At 34.4% G+C, this 20458-nt stretch overlaps 1 protein-coding gene across 26 annotated transcripts in view; it reads left to right on the top strand.

The window, feature by feature from the left end:
• Nucleotides 1–20458, top strand: part of SORBS2 (sorbin and SH3 domain containing 2) — a 312931-nt gene that overhangs the window by 217882 nt on the left and 74591 nt on the right. For 8 of the 26 annotated variants that reach the window (XM_033103959.1, XM_033103958.1, XM_033103960.1 and 5 more), the window contains 4 exons: nt 7322–7371; nt 12170–12262; nt 17803–17829; nt 18064–18188. In XM_033103959.1, coding sequence (XP_032959850.1) covers nt 7362–7371; nt 12170–12262; nt 17803–17829; nt 18064–18188 — 255 coding nt within the window. In that variant the 5' untranslated portion in view covers nt 7322–7361. Of the gene's footprint in view, nt 1–7321; nt 7372–12169; nt 12263–17802; nt 17830–18063; nt 18189–20458 lie in introns of those variants that run through there. The other 18 variants (XM_033103962.1, XM_033103980.1, XM_033103981.1 and 15 more) reach the window with 6 other exon arrangements.

Genomic DNA, 20458 nt, shown 5'->3' on the forward strand with positions numbered 1-20458 from the left:
TTATTATTGAGAACCTTTGTATTGTTTTCCATAGTGGCTAATCAGTATATTCCCACCAACAGTGTACAAGGGTTCCCTTTTCTCAACATTCTGACCAACATTTGTTATCTCTTGGCTTTTTGATGATAGCCGTTCTAACAGGTGTGAGGCAATATCTCATTGTGGTTTTAATTTGCATTTCCCTGATGATTAGTTATGTTGAGCACATTTTCATGTACCTGTTAACCATCTGTATGTCTTCTTTGGGAAAAATGTCTATTCAGTTCCTCTCTCCATTTTTTTAATCAAATTTTTTTGTTTTTATTCATTTTGTTTTGTTTTGCTGTCGGGTTCTATGAGTTCTTTATATATTTTGGATATTAACCCTTTATCAGATATATGATTTGCAAATATTTTCTCCGATTCTGTAGGCTGCCTTTTCCTTTTGTTGATGGTTTCTTTTGCTGTGCAGAAGTTTTTAGTTTGATGTACTCCCTCTGTTTATTTTTGCTTTTGTTGCCTTGCTTTTGTTGTCAAATCCAAGAAATTATCACCAAGTTCTATGTCAAGGAACTTACCCCTTATGTTGTCTTCTAGGAATTTTATGGTTTTAGTTCTTATGTTCAGGTCTTTAATCCATTTTTAGTTGACTTTCGTATATGGTTACATGGCCTCTATTTTTATTCTTTTATATGCGCCTGTCTAGTTTTTCCCAGAATATTTATTGAAGAGATTATCCTTTCTCTATTGTATATTTTTGGTTGCCTCCTTGTAAATTAATTGACCAGATAAACATGTGTTTATTTCTAGTGTCCCTATTCTGTTTCATTGGTCTATGTGTCTGTTTTTTATGTCAACACCATACTGTTTGATTACTATACCGGTAGCTTTGTAGTATAGTGTAAATCAGGAAATTTGATGCTTCCAGCTTTGTTCTTTTTTCCCCAAGATTGCTTTGGATATTCGGGATCTTTTGTGGTTCTATACAAATTTTAGGATTGTTTGTTCTATTTCTGTGAAAAATGCCTTTGGAATTTTGATAAGAAATGTATTAAATTTGAAGATTATTTTGGTGGTATGGACATTTTAACAATGTTAATTCTTCTAATCCATGAGCATGGACTATCTTTCCACTTATTTGTGCCTTCTTCCATTTCTTTCATCAGTGTTTTATAGTTTTCAGTGTACAGATCTTTCACTTTGATTACATTTACTCCTAAGTGTTTTATGATGCAATCGTAAATGGGATTGTTTTGTTAATTTCTCTTTCTGATATTTCATTATTGGTGTATAAAAATGAAACCAGTTTTTCCATATTGATTTTTTTTCATTCTGCAACTTCACTGAATTAGTTTATTAGTTCTAACAGTTTTGGGGGTTTTTTGGTGGAATCTTTAAGGTTTGCTATATGTGTCATGTCCTCTACAAATAAAGAGAGTTTTACTTCCAAATCAGAAAGGAAGAAGTAAATAGTTCTTTTAAATGATCAAAGATTTGCTCCTCAAAGTTGAAATTTGTGGAACTCTGTACAATGGTGGAAAGAAAGGGAGATACTTTCACTTAGCAAAATAAACAGGAATGGTTAATATCATGATGTTATCACTCTGCAATTTGTCACAATTCTTTATGTGACATTTTATAGACATCTCTTTCCTCCAGCCATCACCTTAATCTATAAGCTGTCAAAGCAATGAAAAGGGTTTTTTAAAAGGCTAATTGTCACAACCTTTTAGTGTCACTTTCCTTTAGGTTCAGTAGCATTGATTTAGCTGGGCTAGAAGACAAGTGTTTGATTCAAGTATTTCTTTAGGTCTGTCTCCTCTTGTTCACTGAAATGTGGGGTTGAGGAGGGAAACCTCAGCTATAAGAAGGCTCTGTTGAAGGAAGAATTCTGCCTAGAAAGCAGAATTGCAATTCCTATGTTTAGTTGAGGGTGGGATCAATGGAAGATGGGAAAATACATACAAATCAACCTAATAAACCATAATTGCACATTTCAATCTAAAGCAATAAAATAATGCCCCATGTATTTTCAGGAAAGTCTAGATTATTTTCTTAAGACTCAATCCAAGGTGAAGATCTACCTCGAACTACTTGAAATATTAGTGAATGGGAAAGGTGCCAGTGTGCTGGATTGGGGATGGTTTGCTGCGGTGGGGAAGGGGAACAGGTTTGATCCTGCTGCTGTTGCTACTGCTCAAGAAGATGATAATGATACTGGTATAAATCATTTAGATGGCTGGATATGGCAGAATTGGGATTTGAATCCAAGCTTACCTAACTCCACCACCTATCCTTCCAACAATATTCAGTTCACCTATAGCATGTGATCCTGTACTCTGATTTCTCACATGTCTCTGATAATGTTCCTGAATCAGCAGACCCTAATTAGGTCTCTGCTTTATTTTCATTAGTAATCCATTTGGCTTTTGATTTACATAATAAAAGCCAGTAGAATTTTTCTAGTACTGTACTCTCATGTTACACAAATGCCTTTGTCTTAGAAAAAAAGATTCATTTGTAAGTATTTACTTGTATCCTATAATCATCCTTAAGTATTACAATTTAAAAGTAAAGGATACCATGAAAGTAAGATACTATAGCAATATGAAACGTCAATACCATTTAATGTGTAAAGAAGTCAGAATTCCTTTATAGTTAAATAAGAGACTGATTCACAGACTTTGGAAAATCATCAGAAGGAGAACCATCTACCAGGTAATTAACTTCTTCTAACCAGTATAGTCTTTAAGGAAAATCTGTAAGTATTTTGACTAGTTTGCATTTGTAAAGACTCAAAAGGAAAATTGCTAGTTTTCTTGAAAAACATGTGGTGCTATTCTTCAGGAAATTTTTCCAGGTGTCAGGAAATTTGGTACAATTAAAAAGAATACTTTGTATATTCTTATGAAAATAATTAGTGGTGGTGTGTGCTTTTGTTCTTCACTATTCCTGGTGATTTCTTCTTACCCTAGAAATGATGGTGAATGTGTTCTGAGCCCAGCATTCATGCATAAATGCTGTGGATAATTTGGCTCCTGAATATTAAGGGCCCATCTTCAGGCACCACTAGCTCAGTAATGGTGGGAGGAATTTAAAATTCTTACGTGGAGGCTGAGCATGGATAACTATGCCCTCACTGTGGACTTTCATGCTTTGTGCCACATACTCAGAGGCAAATGTGTCTCTGAGTTGGCATCATCCTCGTATGCTGGCTGTCGATTCAGAGAAATCGTTCAGAAAAGGGGTTTCAGTGGATTCTTCTGTTTTTAAACTCAGGGACTGTAAAGCTACTTGGGGTATTTCCCGTGAAAATTTCAAAGCAGCATATTTGATATAGTACTAGAAAAGATAAATAAAAACAAATGTCATCAACCCAAACTAAATCATTTGACTATAATTAAAAAGTGAAATCATTTGGCATTTAGGAATATTTCTAATCCTACCAGTCTGAGAGAGAGAGAGAGAAGGAGAGAGGGAGAGAGAGAGAGACAGAGAGAGAGAGAGAGAACGAGAGAGAGAAATGCGTTGACCACTCAGGGTAGTTGATCCAGAAACAGTGGTACACGTGATTCCATTTTCAAAGTAAATTCAGGTTAAAATCTGGTGCATAACCTTAATTTTAGGTTGAAGCAAAAGTAATTGTGGTTTAAAAGGTTAAAAATAATTGCAAAAACTGCAATTACTTTTGCACCAACCTAATATCATTTTTTTAATTCTTATGTGTAAAATGTAGCTCTAAAAAGAATCTAACATCCCTCAATGTTTTCTTACCATTTAGACTATGTTCTTTCTTCGGAATAATATACGAACTGTGAATAAATTAATTTCAAAATAACCTTTGCAATTTTTGGATTAAAATTATTCCATGAAAAATCTTTTGGGCAACTTCTCACATTAACTGAACTAAAATTTAGTCCTGTAGTTTTTTAGATGGCCTTGCTGCTTAAATTCAAGTCTACAAAAAGAATATGACTTACACAGAATTCTTGGCCAAAACTGAGGAAAGGATTTGCTCCTCTTCAGAATGGGAGGCCTGATAATCAAAAGAATTCAAGCGGAATTACAAGATTATCATTCAAAAGTTTAATTACCCAATCTACTGTCAAATTCGTGTTGGGGATAAAAGTCTGCACTGAACCATATGATACAATGGGATGTCTGATAATCTAAAGAACTTCAAGCAGAATTAAAAGACTGTAGACACAACATCAAGTTGTTGCCCGTGCATGAACAACAATCTATTGCCATAGGTGTATTGGGAACGAAGCTGCTCTGACCCAGACAAAAGCCAAATACAAATTATTATAGAATACATATCAAGTTGCCTTTTCTATAAAACTTTGGCAAGAACTGAATTTAAGTACATGCAGCTCCACATCCCCTGTTGACAATCATTTTGACACACTAATGCAGGGAGTTCTTTGCTCTGTGGACTATCTGCTGAGGTTCAAGGTAATCTGCATTTTATAGTCCGTTTTCATTGTCTTGGCCCTGGTTCAATTCCAATTTAAAAGAATACTTGAAATACTGTCTCTTCTAGTAGGATGCAAACACTCTAGGAATTTGATGCTTTCCAGAATAATCTGTGCTTGTTATGTAAGTACAATCAAAGACACTTTTTCAGAACAGAACAAAAGAGATTAGATTCGCTTTAGTTTAAGTTGTCTAAAGAGAGTTCTCAGTCATGGATTCATTAATGGCTTTAGTACAAATAATGGAAATAAAATCTTGCATTTTTATTAGTCACCCAAGAAGCCTTCCGGTTTCAGGTTCTTCTGGAGGGCTCAATCACTATGGCTCTTCTTTTAACAACTTGGGAAATGTCTTGCCTGATTAGGAAGTTAGTCATTTCACATTTTGACATCTAAAACAATGCAAAGTCTAAAAAAACCTCACAAATTACATTTATAAGTAATAGGATACACCACTTTAAAGATGAAAAGCTCAAGGATTCGTGGCGCCTTTCTTTGTTCCTGCTAATCCTATTTTACTTTTTGAGTGTCAGATATTTCGTAAATATTTCAGCTGAAGTCAAACAACAAACGGTGACCATTCTCTAACTTGATATCAAAGCATTATTTTTTTTATTAACAGATTTTGTACTCTGATCGATAACCTTCCTTCTGTTTGATGTATTCTTTATCAGTCAGTATTGTTCCAGCGCAAACACTCTTTGTCATTCAGTTTTAAAACTTAAAACAGTTTTAAACATCGTGTTCTGAAAAGGAATGATAAAGTAGAATTTGGGGGAATGTGCTTATGGTCCTCATTTTTCTGGAGACTGTTTATCCCTTCTTGTTTTAGCAGTTCCCTCAGCCTTGGTCACAGACATCCCCTGAGGCTTTTCTTTTCCATTTATTTTGTCCATTTAAGGTTAACATATTAGGAGTTTTGCTACTGAGAGATTAAAATAAATAGTTTGATGGAGCTTTCTCAAGGCTCCTGCACTGACCACCGCCTTCTTCCCTGGCATCTCTTCAGTACAGGTGGAGTTTCTTAGCAATGTGCCACATGTTTTTGTGTCTTCTGAAAAAACAGGGGAGAGTAAGGGTGGGTGGGGGGGCAGAATGTGCCTTTTTATTTGTATGCACTGAAAAATAAGGGATAAAATTCATCATAGTAAAGTCTCCCCCAATTCCATTTTAAACTCAATTGGCCTGTGAATTTTTACTGTAAAATTTCCTGTAACATCATGGTACAGGATGTGGCAGCTCTAGGTAAGAATATAACACTGAACAACACAACCAGGTGATCCCAAAACACTACAAAACGAGAATATCACCTGTATTGTTTTCAGTTTATAGCTGTAAAAAATAAAACGGGATGAATATCAGTATTGTGATTATATCCATTCTGTATGTTCATTGCAGTATTTGCTGAGTACCAAGCTGTTAATAATTCAATCTAGTCAAAAAATAAAATAAAATGTTTTCCTCTTGGTTCATAATTATATCTCATATCATATAAGTGTATTTTTTCATGCTATTTTATTTCACAATTTCTTCCCCAACCCTGGGAGAGAATATAGGTATCATTATATTTAGCTGGTGTTTGCATTTTGATTTTATTATTAGAATTTCACAACAGTAATGAAGAAAACCAGGCTTTCTATCAGAGGGGAACTTCAGTGGCCATATTGTAAGAAAATGATAGATGATGAATAGAGCAGAACACATGAAGACAGGAGAAATATCGTACAAAAGGTAGAGAAGGCAAGAAAGCTGGCCGATAAAGACAAGCCAGGAAGCTCTTTCAATGCTCTTTATAGAGACTGAAGAAAAATATATTTATTGAAAGTTTTTCTTGACAAATCATGACAGATGATTTCATTTCAACCTTATCCCCATTCGTCCATATGGTATAAATACGTTTTTTAAATTATCAGATATTAGAGTGCTAAAATACATGGAAACTCAGTGTGTGGTATTTGGGAAGTTCATGTTCAGCCAATAATAGGTCCTACCCAGGAGCAAAGACAGTGTGTCTGGGGTAAACGTCTTTCAGAGAGCTCTCACATTCTTAAGATTTGCTTCCTGTGAGAGCATGTCTTTCCTCTTTAGTCTTAGGGTATGTATAAATCAGAAACTTTCAAAATGGGCTAAGACAATACACCAGGGAAAGAACTAAGTCATAGTCCATGTCATAAAATAATACACAATATTAAAAATCTTTTCGCCGCAATAAGCACCAATCCGCCAACCATTTCTAATGAATTAAACTCAATTGTTACACATCAAACTCTTTACTGGGAAAAACCACAGTATCTGATACTGAAACAGAAATGGGTTTTGTAGTAATCATTTATTTCCTACATCTTAAAAAAAGAAGTAGATGAATCTCATATTCTTTGACTGTTCAAAATATATATTCAATACATTAAATATTCCCTGGTAATAAATCAACCCAGTAATAAATTGAATATAATAAATTGAATAACGTACGGTAATGATTTCAAAGTTCCAGGGTACCTTTTAAAGTTCTAGAAGAGGATGCTTAATGACCAATGATCCTTTCAGGCTTAAAGAACAAAAAATCTCTTAGAATAAATGTTTGTGAAAGAAACTTAAATTTTTAAATGAGATCTCTCCATTTTTATCCATTAACGGTCACCATTGAATAAAAACATAAGTTTATGTTTCTAATCATAGGACCAATAATTGAAATTTAACTTGAATTATAGATTCTGCCCACCTTGTTTAAACTCTGGTTTAAATAAGATGAAAGATATGTGATATTAACTCACAGGTACACCAAAAACAAAACAAAAACAAATCACGCTTTCATGCTATTTTGTTTCACATGCTAGTGAACAAATTAATACGTCATTTTTTTTCTACAGGAAAACTGAAGACTTTAATAACAAACCCTCCAAGGTCAAAATGAATACAGGTATGCTGTCTCTGTTAGTTTTAAACTTTTCAGCCTTGCTCTCTAAAAATCATCTTGACCCTAAATCATTAGTTTAGCCCTCTGCTGATCCTAAATGTGATACTGAGTTTCTGATTAGATTGACAGTCTAAATTCATTACTTGATTTCTTTGTCTTTGTACTCTAATCTTATAGCAATCGAAAGTAGAATTTTCAGTTTTATCTATTTTCACTCCCTTTTTCTGTAATCATATCTGAAATTAACCCCTACAAGCCCTAGGAAGAGGTAGTCTGTCATTTGCATACATGTATTTGAAATCCCTCTTAGAATAGGCTAAATTCAAAGGCAAGTTGCTCTAATAGAAAATATTTCAAGTTCCCCATTCTGTAAACCCTTTATGTTGACAAAGTCAGCAGATAGAGTGCCAAAGCTTCATCTGAAATCAGCTTAATTAATCCTCACACATAATACACATAAAGTCATAAGCATTATATTATTAGATGTTAAAACAGTATCTTGAAATAGCTTAGCAGCATTGATGCCTCTGAACTCTGTATTGTATACAGATTAATTGTAAAAGTGGTTGTGATTGATGCTATGTACACATGAATTCTTTTCCATATCGAAATAGTTTAGCATCTATTTTCACCTTTTTCCTCCTGAAATCTTTATATTCAGTATTAAGTAATTCTGGAAAGCAACTTTCTCATTGACATTTTATAACTGTGTTTAAAAAAATACTGTTTCCTATCTGCAAGCAATCACTAGAAGGTTATTTTAGCCAGTCACCCCATGGCAAAGGAGAAAGGATGGTCCAAGATATTTTCTCACATCCAGCTGGTTGACTTTTTGCTGTCTCTTGCTATCTAAGTGCCAAGGGAGGATTAGTGACCACAGGTGAGAACCAGTATCTAATCCCTAGATTAGGTGTAGAGACATGCCCCATTGTCCATGATTCTGTGGCTGCACCTTAGCAGAAACCTACTCTGACTTCAGAACTCATGGTCAGCTGGCCCCTGAGGATGTAGTCAGCTCATAGATGTATAGAGCAACAGGCAAGATGAAGATATTGGAGACAGTCAAAATATACAAGAAAGGCTCACAATTCAAGAGAAATTATAACCCTGGAAATGAACCAAGTAAAGGCATTTGGACCAGTGGAGGTGTGGGAATTAGACATGAGAAATGAAAGAAGAAATATTCCTAGGAGAAGGAGACTGAAGAAAGCAAATGAAATAGAGAGCCCACAGATGAACTAGGATAAGTCATGTTGTAAAACTGCAAATTCACTGCAGCAGGGTGTCCACATGAGGAAGTTATGTTTACTAATTTTTCTGAGGCCTCTTCTCAATAGACTTAAGTTGAACGTTACATCCCAATATCCTTCATTTTGTAGCGTGCTGATTTTCCCATGTATTATAACCCTATTAGGACAGAGGTATAATATGTGATTATACTAAAGACCCCATATTCCATGTACAATGCATTCAATAATCAATGCTCCTACTCATAGAATCTAGTCCCTAATGGCAAAGTAGGCACATAGAAATTTGTAAATTTGGTTAGGGCTCTGGGATACTGGAGCCAAGTTACTGCTATAGCAGCATGAATATAACCCTCTAAAGTACCCTCTCATTTAAAAGGAGTGAGGTTGACTCTATAAAATATATTTGCATAGTTATTTTGCTTGTATGGGTGAACTTACACAAACATATGCATGTACAATATGATATTCAAACTTACACATACAAAATTGATTAGAAGTGACTAGAACTCTCTGCTTAAAATTCCAAAGTAATACTAATGGTGCTATAAAAACATACCATTTTTAAATATATATATATGTGTGTGTGCGTGCATATATATATATATGTATATATAAAATCTGTAGGAAGTTGAAGAAAGCATTGTTGCTGTAGCTACAAAACGAAGTAGAAATTAGTGCTTAAATATCTAATAATAAAATTAGTCTTCATTATCTACCTATCAATCATTAAAGCTATGTATTACCATTTAAATATCCATGTGTCAGTCACTAATGTTAAAAAAAAGATTATTTTAAAAAAGATTTCTGTTTTAGTCAAATACATAATAAACAAGCCAAGGGAAATGTGAAATTTAATTCCTTTTTCACACTAAAGTATCTAAACGATGTATCAAAATGTACAAAACATGCTATATTTCCACCCTTAGAATTTGTGACCCATTGTTTTCCAAGGCAAATCTTAGCTATGAAAGAGAGCAAAGCAAGAAAGACATCAAATAATTCACGAATGTGATTTGCCCATGAGTGCAGCTCCTGGGGGAAGACGATGCAAAGTCAATAATGGCCTGTGGCCCTGCAGGTCATTAATGAGTGTGAAGGGGAGAGTAGCATTAGGATTCTTCAGGATGACCTGCAGTAGGCAAGACCACATCCTCATTTGGAGATATTAAAAATATTTTCAAGAAATAGCAGAAAGTATCAACACATAAGTAGAAACAGAATATAATAGATTTTTCCGTTCCAGCAATTTCACAAATGCCTCAAGTTTTCAAATTAAACTCTTTATTAAAACTGTTAATGAAGACAGATTCTCCATTCACTTCATCTATATCTTAGAGTTACTTAGCAGAAATTATTTAACCCAGAGGTTCCCACACTCTCTCTGGTTACAGTGCCAAGATATCTCAGTAATTTTTCACTGCACTCTCAAGCCAAAAGAAATACCTGGTAGTTCCATTTATTAAGTAGTTAGGTGCAAACAACTTAATAAGTACTTATGCTGTGTCAACTCAGAAGCAATTTAAAAAATTATACACTTAAATTGAAAAAAAGTAATCATTTTATTTCATTCTTTGTAACCACAGTTACTTACTAACGGAATGTGTGTGCTTATTGGGCACCACAAAACTTCTCAGACCTTTGAATTAGATTGTACATCACGGCTCTCATTTACTGGTCCCAAATTATTTTCACAGGGTACTTGTCTTTTATCACAGCAATCAACTTTTCAAAGATGTAATATCATCTAAAGAAAGGTAGCACCATCTATTATATTGAAACTGGGAACTACCTCAGGTTAGCAGTTCATGCAGTGTCTGATAGGTAACACTGTGTTTTCCTCAAAAATGTAAAGTATCCCCCAAAACCCTTGTAAATCCACTGTGGTAGCCTAGGGCATCTCAACACACAGTTTGGGAACCATGGGTTTAACCACTGACACTCGATCTCCTCATTCTATTAAATACAATTTTCCCTTTTCATTTCTCTGCTTGTTGTTAGATGTTCAGAATTAAAAGAACTAGAAAATACAATCTCTTGGAGAGCCATCAGTTTACACTTTCAACACCCTTGATTACACAATCCTTTGGACCATCAATTGCTATATACCACATATTCAATAACATTACTTCCATTTTATCAGAAACACCCATCCCTCATAGCTATTTTCAGTTTGCAGAGTTTGCTAACATTCTATTAGCAAACTGTGCCTCTCCTGAAGATATCTTTAGTTGTATGTTTCCACCTTCTATGTCTTTCTATGTTTGGTCTTTGAATTACAGTCTTTGATTTATTTGACTTACTTATGTTGTTTCAAGTCATTTTAATTATTATCTGCATCAGGAAATTATTTTAAACATATTTATGAAGTTATATTTTGATATGAGAATCATTCTACCAATTTTAAGGTCTACTGACCTTACTATTTGTGATTTTACCAATAATTAATTCAAGTCATACTTCCAAGCATTTTTAAATTCCCTCATATCTAATAAACAAAGTGGATACTTTTCCTTAAGAAATAAAGAAAAGGAAACAAATATGAGAATAGCATGTGGCAATATGCAATGATTATATTATCATATTGGTGGTTATATTATTTGTCTTTCTTGTTATAACTTTCCATAAGAATTAATTTTAAGTTGTTTTGGTTCCCGAGGAATGAGCAAAACCATTTATTGCACATTCCGTACACAAAGGAATGTGGGAATAGAATTGGAATCTGTTCATAAATAGAACACAAACCTTCCAATTTTAGAAGTCTTGTTACTCTAAACTTATATTACATTACAGTAGTTGGTACATTTTCAGTTATTTTGCTTCATGTTGTGATTTGTATAAGTGTAAATATACAGATCGTCAGATATATATTGTTCAAAAGTATAAAAACAAATTAACTTTTTAAACATGGTCATTTCAATACTGTATATATCTATATTGTCTTTGATTTCAATTAGGCTAATTATTTCCATAACTAATAATAACTGTGTGAAGACACAGAATTTCCTTAATGCTCTATGTTTCTTTATAAATCCTGTATATCAAATATATCATGCCTATAGCAGTTAATAACTGACTTCAAGAGGTGCTTTAAGCTATCTTCATGAACCATAATAGCTAGAATACAGTAAAATCTAAATGATGGATACAAAAGTACTTTATACTGTAGCTGTGAATACTGAAATATGGGTTATCCATAACTCTAAAAGCTAAACACTGCTTATAAATGTAATAATTGAATTTAAATGGTATAAACAAAGTTGAGTTTTATACTTGTGTTTTCACTAAAGAAAAACCATAAAATGTTAAGAATAAAATCTGATTTTTAACTAAAGCATTGGCATCTATTTTTAAGACAGACTCCTGGTGTTTTGTTTTGTTTTGGTTTGGTTTTAGTTTGGGGTGGTTGTAAACTTTGCACATGGCTTCCATGATTACTAATTCTGACCGTTCATCTTTCCCATGGGTGTCTGGCACATTCACTTAAAACGCATGATACTGCATGTGCTTTCTCCTTGCTGTGGCTTCTGCTATGTCATTTTTTTTGCTTCCAGATAGCGGTGGGTGTGCTCGCAAACGTGCTGCCATGTCTGTTACATTAACATCTGTGAAGAGAGTTCAGAGTTCTCCAAACCTATTGACTGCAGGTATAATGTCACTAACTCACAGAATGTCACACTTGAATGGCTTTACCTGACCTTTCTCTCTTTCCAGAATTACCCTGGTTGGATGAAGAAAGTGGCTGTAAATACCTTTTTTAATGTCCCACAAGTTCTTATTTTTCTCGCCTCAAGAATAGCTCCTCTCCCTTCTGACTGTTTTTGTTCTAAAAATAAAAAAGCCAAAGGAAACTGATATCGTGTAGAAAACATTTTGAAAATCTAATTAAAAACAACAGTCACTTGCCAAAAATGTGTTGAGTAACTGTGTTAATAACTATTTAAGTTTTTGTATCTCATGAACTAAAACAATGTAATATTTAATCAAGATAATTCATAGGTGCTTTTGTTGTTTCTTACCTATAAACTGTTGGGAGGTGGGAGCCTGGGGGTCAGGAAGAGGAATTTGTAGGAAACTGAATCTTTATTTATTCATTTCTTCGCCAACAGTTGCAAACAGAATAATAGATAATTAGTTTTGAAAAAGACCTTTAATCCTGTCAGCAAAGATCCTTCTAATATATATTTTTAAACATCTTGGCCCAGTTAAGATTAATATGTATCCACATATGTAAATATACTCTAGAAGTAATCGGGAGTGTGATGTTCCAGCGTCTGCTGAGGTGGGTATCTCTATAACAAATGTATGTCATGACTTACCTAAAATTGTAGACAAGTTCTACACTGAGAGGGGGATACTGTCGTGGAAAATCAAAGTAAGCCCAGCAACCCCAGTGTCTCTAGACATGAAAATATACCTTTCGGTGACTGGTTGGTTGGTTGGTTGGTTGGTTGGTTGGTTGGTTGGTTGGTTTGACGGTTGGTTACTTGGGGGTTCCTTGTTTTTTGTTTATACTTGTGGGTTTTGGAGCAGAAATGGGAAAGGGATGGAGAGTGTTTAAATAATTTTAATTCTCACTGTGCACATCAGTATCTTTTATACATATACATTTAGTAGTTAGTTCAAGAAGCCCTTGGCTTTATAGTCGCTTGGTCCTAAACTACTCAGCTTTGTTGAGGAAAAACAAGCTTCTGTGGAGAACCCTAGTCCTGCCCACCACCTCCAATCCACAAGTGGATTTCAATGTCCAAGTTTAAATACGGGGTCATGTGGTTCAATAATATATTAAGTTAACAAAATGCAAGTTTTATTGCGATGTATGTACTACAATTTCAGATTTACTACAAAGAACCGTTCTCTCTATATACATATATATATGTATTTGTACATGTTTGCTCATGTGTGTATGAGCATGAAAAAATGTTAGAAAAACTACAAATGTGTTTACATGGGATACCTAAGGGAAAAGTGCATGAAGGGAAATAAGAAAATAAATAAAATTAAGTCCAGGGCCATCAGGTCATTGAAATGCCTATACCATGAATATCATTGACATTTCAACCGAGTAAAATTGTAGCCGAGGCTACTCAGATGTGGACCACTGACTGATGCACATGCTAGGGAACGTGGCATTGATTTAACAATGCCAAATTGCTGTTATTTATAAAAGTAACCACTAAAGGAATAATATTAGATCAAACTAGAGATTGCCATTTTGGAGAGTCACCATTAGAAGATCAGCAATTTCACATCACTCAGTTTAATAGAAAATATTTAATGCTTAAGATTCAAAATAATAGAAAACATTTACCACGTCAGGAATATGAAATAATCTTCAGTATGTAGTGGCTATGGGTCATGGCAAATTTTATATCGCTGAGAATAAGATTTCTAGAGAATGAAGTCCCCTGAATTTTGGACTTAATTGTTACATCGAAAATAAATCTCTTTTGTATTAATTAGACATGTAAGGTATGATCCCCTTTAAAAAGAAGTTTTTACTACATTTTGAAGAAAAAAATCAGCCTCTTTTTATGCCCTTCACATTAGATGGTAGCCTTCATAAGAACTTACCTGACATAGTGCCTTTGTGTGAATCAAAAGGGGATTGATAAATATTTATTGCATTCGATATTGTTAAAATAACACAGCCTTTAAGTAAAAGACTACATCCACAAAAGTTTCTATGGTTCCCTCTCTGACCCCTCAGATCAGAAAGTCAATATAAGCTGCTAGTCATCAACCATTTGTCTCCTAAATCAGTCTTTCCCTTTTCCATTTCCAAGAAGTAGAGTCCCACTGTATAATTCACAGGACACACTGATATTTTAAAACTAAGCTAAAACCAAAACAATGAGTACAGAGATACAAGAAGCCTTTTCAAATTACATTGTATTTTACCAAAATCACTTGGTAGTCTCAGGTAACACCGATAAGGATGGTATGGTACACTGTGGTGACCAAACCACTGTGCCAAGAGACAGTCCTGCCAATACCACCTGTGTGTTTTATACTCTTAGGAAAATTCGTCTCTGTCACTTGTTTCCTTTCAAAATAAAAATTAAAAAATAGAGTTTGGCATTTTCCTGCCTCTCTGAACACTTAATCATTTCCCAGACTCACAAGGATTTGTCAGGATTAAATGAGGGTAAATGAAGAACGTGAATGAAAAGGCTTATACAATACTTAGAAACACAGTAAGCATTCAATTAGTTGACTTAAATTCAATTAATATGTTTAAATTAATTCTTACAAAGTAATTGAACCCGCTAAAGAAAGGAGCTATAAGAATTAAAATCATCATAATTGTCAAGGAAAGTACAATTTATAATGTCTAACATAGCACATAAGTTAACAGGAATTGAAATGTTGGAATCATAAAGTTGGAACGGACCTCTGAGGCCGTACAGTCCAGTCTTGGACACTGCGCCCAGAACACCTGGACAATTTTTCTGACAGATATTTTCCACCTTCTGTCTGGACACAGAGAGTGCTCATTGTACCAGTGAATAATAGTTATATTTCTAAATTCTCAAAGACCCTGTTTATATTCATTGTTAAACCAGGGAATGATAAATCTGTCCATTTACTCGTTAAATTTTCAGAGAAGCAATGACTATCTACTAAATAAAGAACACTAGAAATTTAGGGCTCTGAATTCTAGCTCTGCTTTTTTTACAAGTCAATGATCATGAATAATGTTCAAGATATTGGACAAAACCATTTTCCTCATGAATCTCCCACGTCAGTCATTTACCTTCTCAAGATTTTTTTCACCTATATTCTCTTAGCATGGATCCAGGATGCTTTCATGTTTTCTGTCACCTGCTCCAAACCACCACACTTGTCCTTTCTTTCCTAAGCTTGCCTGGTAGGAATGAAATTTAAAAAGGGTTATGGTGCACAATATCCATGTGGAAGGTATTTATCTTTCAGTGCCTCTGAAGAGCTGTAATAAAATAGCAAATCAGGATTGGGTGTTTTAATATCTATAATTGGACTTATTCTAAAGAAACTGAAATGTTATACACTTGAGTATCCTTAAGAGACCACCCATTTATGTGTGGACTTTAATCATTAACATAAGCTTCATTAAAATATGGGTTCATCCTGAAGTTTTCATCCTTGGCTGTTTTTATTCCTTTCTCCTTTCTCATAATAATTCTACATATTCATGTCTGCTATGTTAAGCAGGGTTTTTCAATAGATCTCCCCACAATTAACATGTCATATTTCCTATAGCACAGGTACAGTTTCATTTGGAAATCCCTGGGCCAACCATGAGGGAAGAAGAGAGCCTCTCATTGAGCCTAGAATGACTGTCTTCTGATTCTTACAGTTTGGTGGGATAAACATCCCACTCAATGTTCCATAATCTCCAATGTGGCCACCAGTAAGAAAGAGCAGAACTAACCTTCTACAAACTATCAGTTAGAGGAAGTTTATTTCACAGTGTCCCTCAAATCTTCTCAGTATACCCTCTTCTTCCTACAACGCCTCTCGCACCTCATACCTCAAAGTAACCTCCAAGTACCTGGCTCCTATCGCCTCCATCCCCAGCACATACCCACACACCCTTCTGAGCTGAGTTTTAGCAAACCAAGAGTAAAATGAAATCCCTGTTCTCAAGCAAATAATTGTATCATAAATAATAATGATTACTATTAATGTGCTTCTGTTTTCATTGTCATTTCCCCAAGTCCACAATCTTGCTCCTTGTCCACAAACAGAATGTGGCAAACAGGTGGTTATCAAATCTCTCCTTGAGTGCCCCAAAGCAGGATTCTAATGATCGCTCCGTGGGCTACGCTGTTTGTAGAGTCCTCATCACTACTTAAGTGACTGAGAATTTCAATCTTGTCTGCTCCTATCAAATTCTAGAAGTAGAGTCTGGTAAACATTTCACATATAACTCTTCAAAGTTACTTTTACTTTACGGCACCCATTTTATTACTCTTATTTTGAATTCACTGGAGTTAAAATCCATACTAAGTTAGCAATTAGCATTTAAAAATGAAGATTTGTTAGTCTTCTCTAACTCAGCTGAGCTGGAGTCATTCAAATGTACTCTTTGCTGATTCACATTTATTTTTCTTCCTTTGATTTGGAAAAAATCTATATCAAATATTTTGTCTAAATTCAAATGCTTACATTTCTCAAGTCATTTTTATCATTCCAAACTCATGTGTTTAGATTGCAAAATAACTATTCCTTAAAGATTAGAAGGAAAAAAAAGAGTTCTATTCTATTATGCACTGAAATAACAGCAATTTATGAATGGTCTCAGGGAACATGTGGAAGGAATCCAGGGCCAGGACAGAAGGGTAGGCTGAATGACCCCTAAGGTCCTTTCCAAAGTTAAGGCTTGATGATTCTAGGAGAAATTAACCATGTGGTATGATAGACCCATGCAATACAAATTGATTACCTCAAATGTGCATAAGTTATGAAAGATTCTTGAATGTCTAAGTCCAATAAAACTGATGATAGTAAATAAGTCATGGAGCCACTTTCCAAATGCATTATTAAAAGCAATTTCTCAGTAATGAAATTTGTTTTCCATTGCTTACTGCAAGATAATGGACTATACTGTAACAGCTCTTTCATATATGAATATAAAATGATTTTTAAATGGCAATAAGAAGAACACTCAAGGTCTAGAGAATGATTTGAAATGTCACGTAATGTGGTAGGCATATTTACATTTTCTTAAAATTGAAAAAAATTCAAGCTACAAAACAGTTGATCACTATCTCACACGGGAGTGGAATATGGTTAGTAACAGAAGGGCATTGAAAGCTAAGGATCTGGTGGTTTGATTCAATGCTAGGAGAACCATTCATTGTTTACAAACCCGATACCTTTTCATGCTTTAATTTGATATTTAGACATTCATACATTCAACTTTGGCAATAAGATAAAACTATATGGTTGCAATATTATTGAGGGGAAAAATCAGGGTTTGATATATGTGTTAATTATGTATTATAGTGATACTATGACTAACATTCTAATTGAAGTGAAAATAAATGTACAAATTTCCCATTGGTATATTTGAAGTGCCCAGAGTTTTAGAACTGAAATAATGTTGCCAAAAAAGTGCGTGTGATTCCTTGGCAAATGATCTTTAGTGGGTTATTCATTTCCTTTCTCCTCATATTAATTTCAACCTTTCTTTTTCTTTCAGGACGTGATTCTCACTCACCAGACTCAGGTAAAAAAACCTATTCTGAATAACCATTACATTTGTTATGAATCATTTTAAACACATCCATAGCCACATCATTAACCTCACAGTAAACTTGAATTGCACATACAGTTATGTATATTAAACGAAATTTCTAAAATGAAAACTTCAATGTTTGAAATAAAAATAAATTTTATTTTAAAAAATGTTAAAAGTGAATGTAGATATTTTTGTATCCAATTTGTGTTCCCTTAATAAAAGCTTGGAGGTCTTACTATGATCGAAATCAAGACACACTGAATGGAGATGCTACATATTCCTCTCTTGCAGCAAAAGGCTTTAGAAGCGTTCGACCAAGCCTACAAGAAAAAAAATCACCAACTCAGGTAAGCCTGCACACACTTGCCTACCGTGGTATTTGAAAGCAAAGTTTTAGACCACTGCTTTAGAGCCTCTTTTCTAGTAATGTGCATATTTTGATACATGTTTTATTTTTAATATGTCTTTGCTTTTGTATTTGTATTGCTTGTCAGACTTGTATTTATGAGTACAATATGGAAGACAAGTCTTAAGTTCCAAACAGGTTCTTTTTTTTTTTTTTTCTGATTCAGCTGATAAAAGCAGGTCAGTTTCTAACAGAATGTTTAGGATATTTTCTGGTTCTGAAAAAGCTGTCAGCTGATGATTTAGACTTCAAAGTTAGGAGGTTAGCAATCCTTTACATACTTAATAAATATGAGTTATGCAGCTGCCTACTGTATTAACTAAAGGAACTCTGTGTTGAAGATATTAGCAAAATTGTGCCGCAAGCATGAAATGTGTTATCGAGACAATGTGACTAAATACACCACCAAAAAAAAAAAATGTATACACATTGTAAGAGATGTTATCTTAATAAGCGTATACAGTTTTTTGACACCCTCTATATATACCTCAAGGTCTAAAAATATGCAAGGGATCATATGTTCACTTTTAACATAATTTCCCAGAATGCAGAAGGAAACAAACTTTATCATGTATTCTCTATAAAATCTATTTTCCCCTAGAGGGCAGCTATTGATAATAAAATAAAACACAACCTAAATGGAATAAAAATGATAATTCAGTCTAGCCAACAAAATGCATAGTAAGAAGGTATGACATTGCTTTACTTTCTTTAAGGGTAGAGTTAACACTGGTTTCTTTAATGACTAATTTTTGACTTTCTCTCTGTTTTTCCTTCAACATTATTTCTCCGGATGCTTGGCAATCCAGGCACCTCTTCTACCCAGAAAAGAGAGCTTTTGTAGCTCCCTGATTACCAATCACACAAAGGGTGACATTTTAGACCAATTAGTAACTAACACACACATTCCCTCCTGTATCAAGTACTTTACTAATAAAAAACCTCTTCAGGGAACTATGAATTCTAATGAAGATGATTCCAGCCAGACAATTGTATATTCTGAAGAATCTAACACAACTGTGTCATACACACAAAAGATTACTAATCTGCTACCAGCAGCTTCCAGCACAGGTCCCAAACCAAATGCTGACCTGAGTAGCCCATTTCTACAAGAGGACTACATGCAAGATTCTCAAACTCAGAGAATTTCTACATTGAAACTAATCCATAACCAGGATCTAGGAAGTAGCATGCCCTTTAATACTCCACAGTTTTCCAAATCTGCTGATGCACCATCATGTGTCAAAAGGCCTCACTCACCACCCCCTAACCCAGTGCCTGAGATACACACAGCATCTCTTTCCATTCAGATAGCTCCCCTGTCAGGACACGATCCTGAAAGCCACAAACAGCTACCTGAACTTTCGCCAGAGACTACAAAGATACCTCTTCAGCAAGAGAGACAAAAATCTGCAGTTGCTGCGGCCTCTCAGTCTTCAGACTGCCGGGTGGTACATTACACTTTCCAATCTCTTCTCACAGGTGTCCTGCAGAGACCTTAACTCCTTTGCTTTGGGTTTCTTGTTTAATCTAATGCTTTGTTAGTACCCAATCAGGAAGGGAAAGGAGAAAGAAACCATCTTCCAATTTAAACCCTACTAAATTCATTGATAAATGTCTGGGGTTCTTTTAGTTCTCTCTCTCTCTCTCTCTCTCTCTCTCTCTCAATCTCTCTCTCTCTCTCTCTCTCTCTCTCTCTCTCTCTATATATATATATATATATATATATATATATATACATATATATATATATATATATTAGTAAAGTACTCTCTCTCATTTTAAGTTCTGGATAACTAAGATTTCTGTCAGTTAGTTCTAGAGACTTTAAAACCATGGACAGTAAAAAAGTATCACATTTATAATGTGTATGTTTAAATAGCAACAAAAAAATACTCATTAAAATAAGAAAAGGAAATCTTTTTATCCAGGGTTAGAGTTTCTTAATCTGTTAGATTAAGGATGTGCTTTACAGTATCTATGAACCCTGAAAGTTTATGCAGAATTTTATGTGTACATACATGAATTTGTTGTGCATTTCTCCTAAGAGGAGGAGCAATAGTTTTCAACAGATTTTTAAGGTACCTATAACCATGAGAGACCTTTTTTACATGGTGATTTTTTTTTAAAGCATTCAATTAAAAGTCTGAGGAAAAAAATAAGTATGACTTTTTATGAGATCAATAGCCTGCTTGATATCAACTGTTATGA

The sequence above is a fragment of the Rhinolophus ferrumequinum genome, chromosome 4 (assembly GCF_004115265.2).
Source record: "Rhinolophus ferrumequinum isolate MPI-CBG mRhiFer1 chromosome 4, mRhiFer1_v1.p, whole genome shotgun sequence".
NCBI lineage: Eukaryota > Metazoa > Chordata > Mammalia > Chiroptera > Rhinolophidae > Rhinolophus > Rhinolophus ferrumequinum.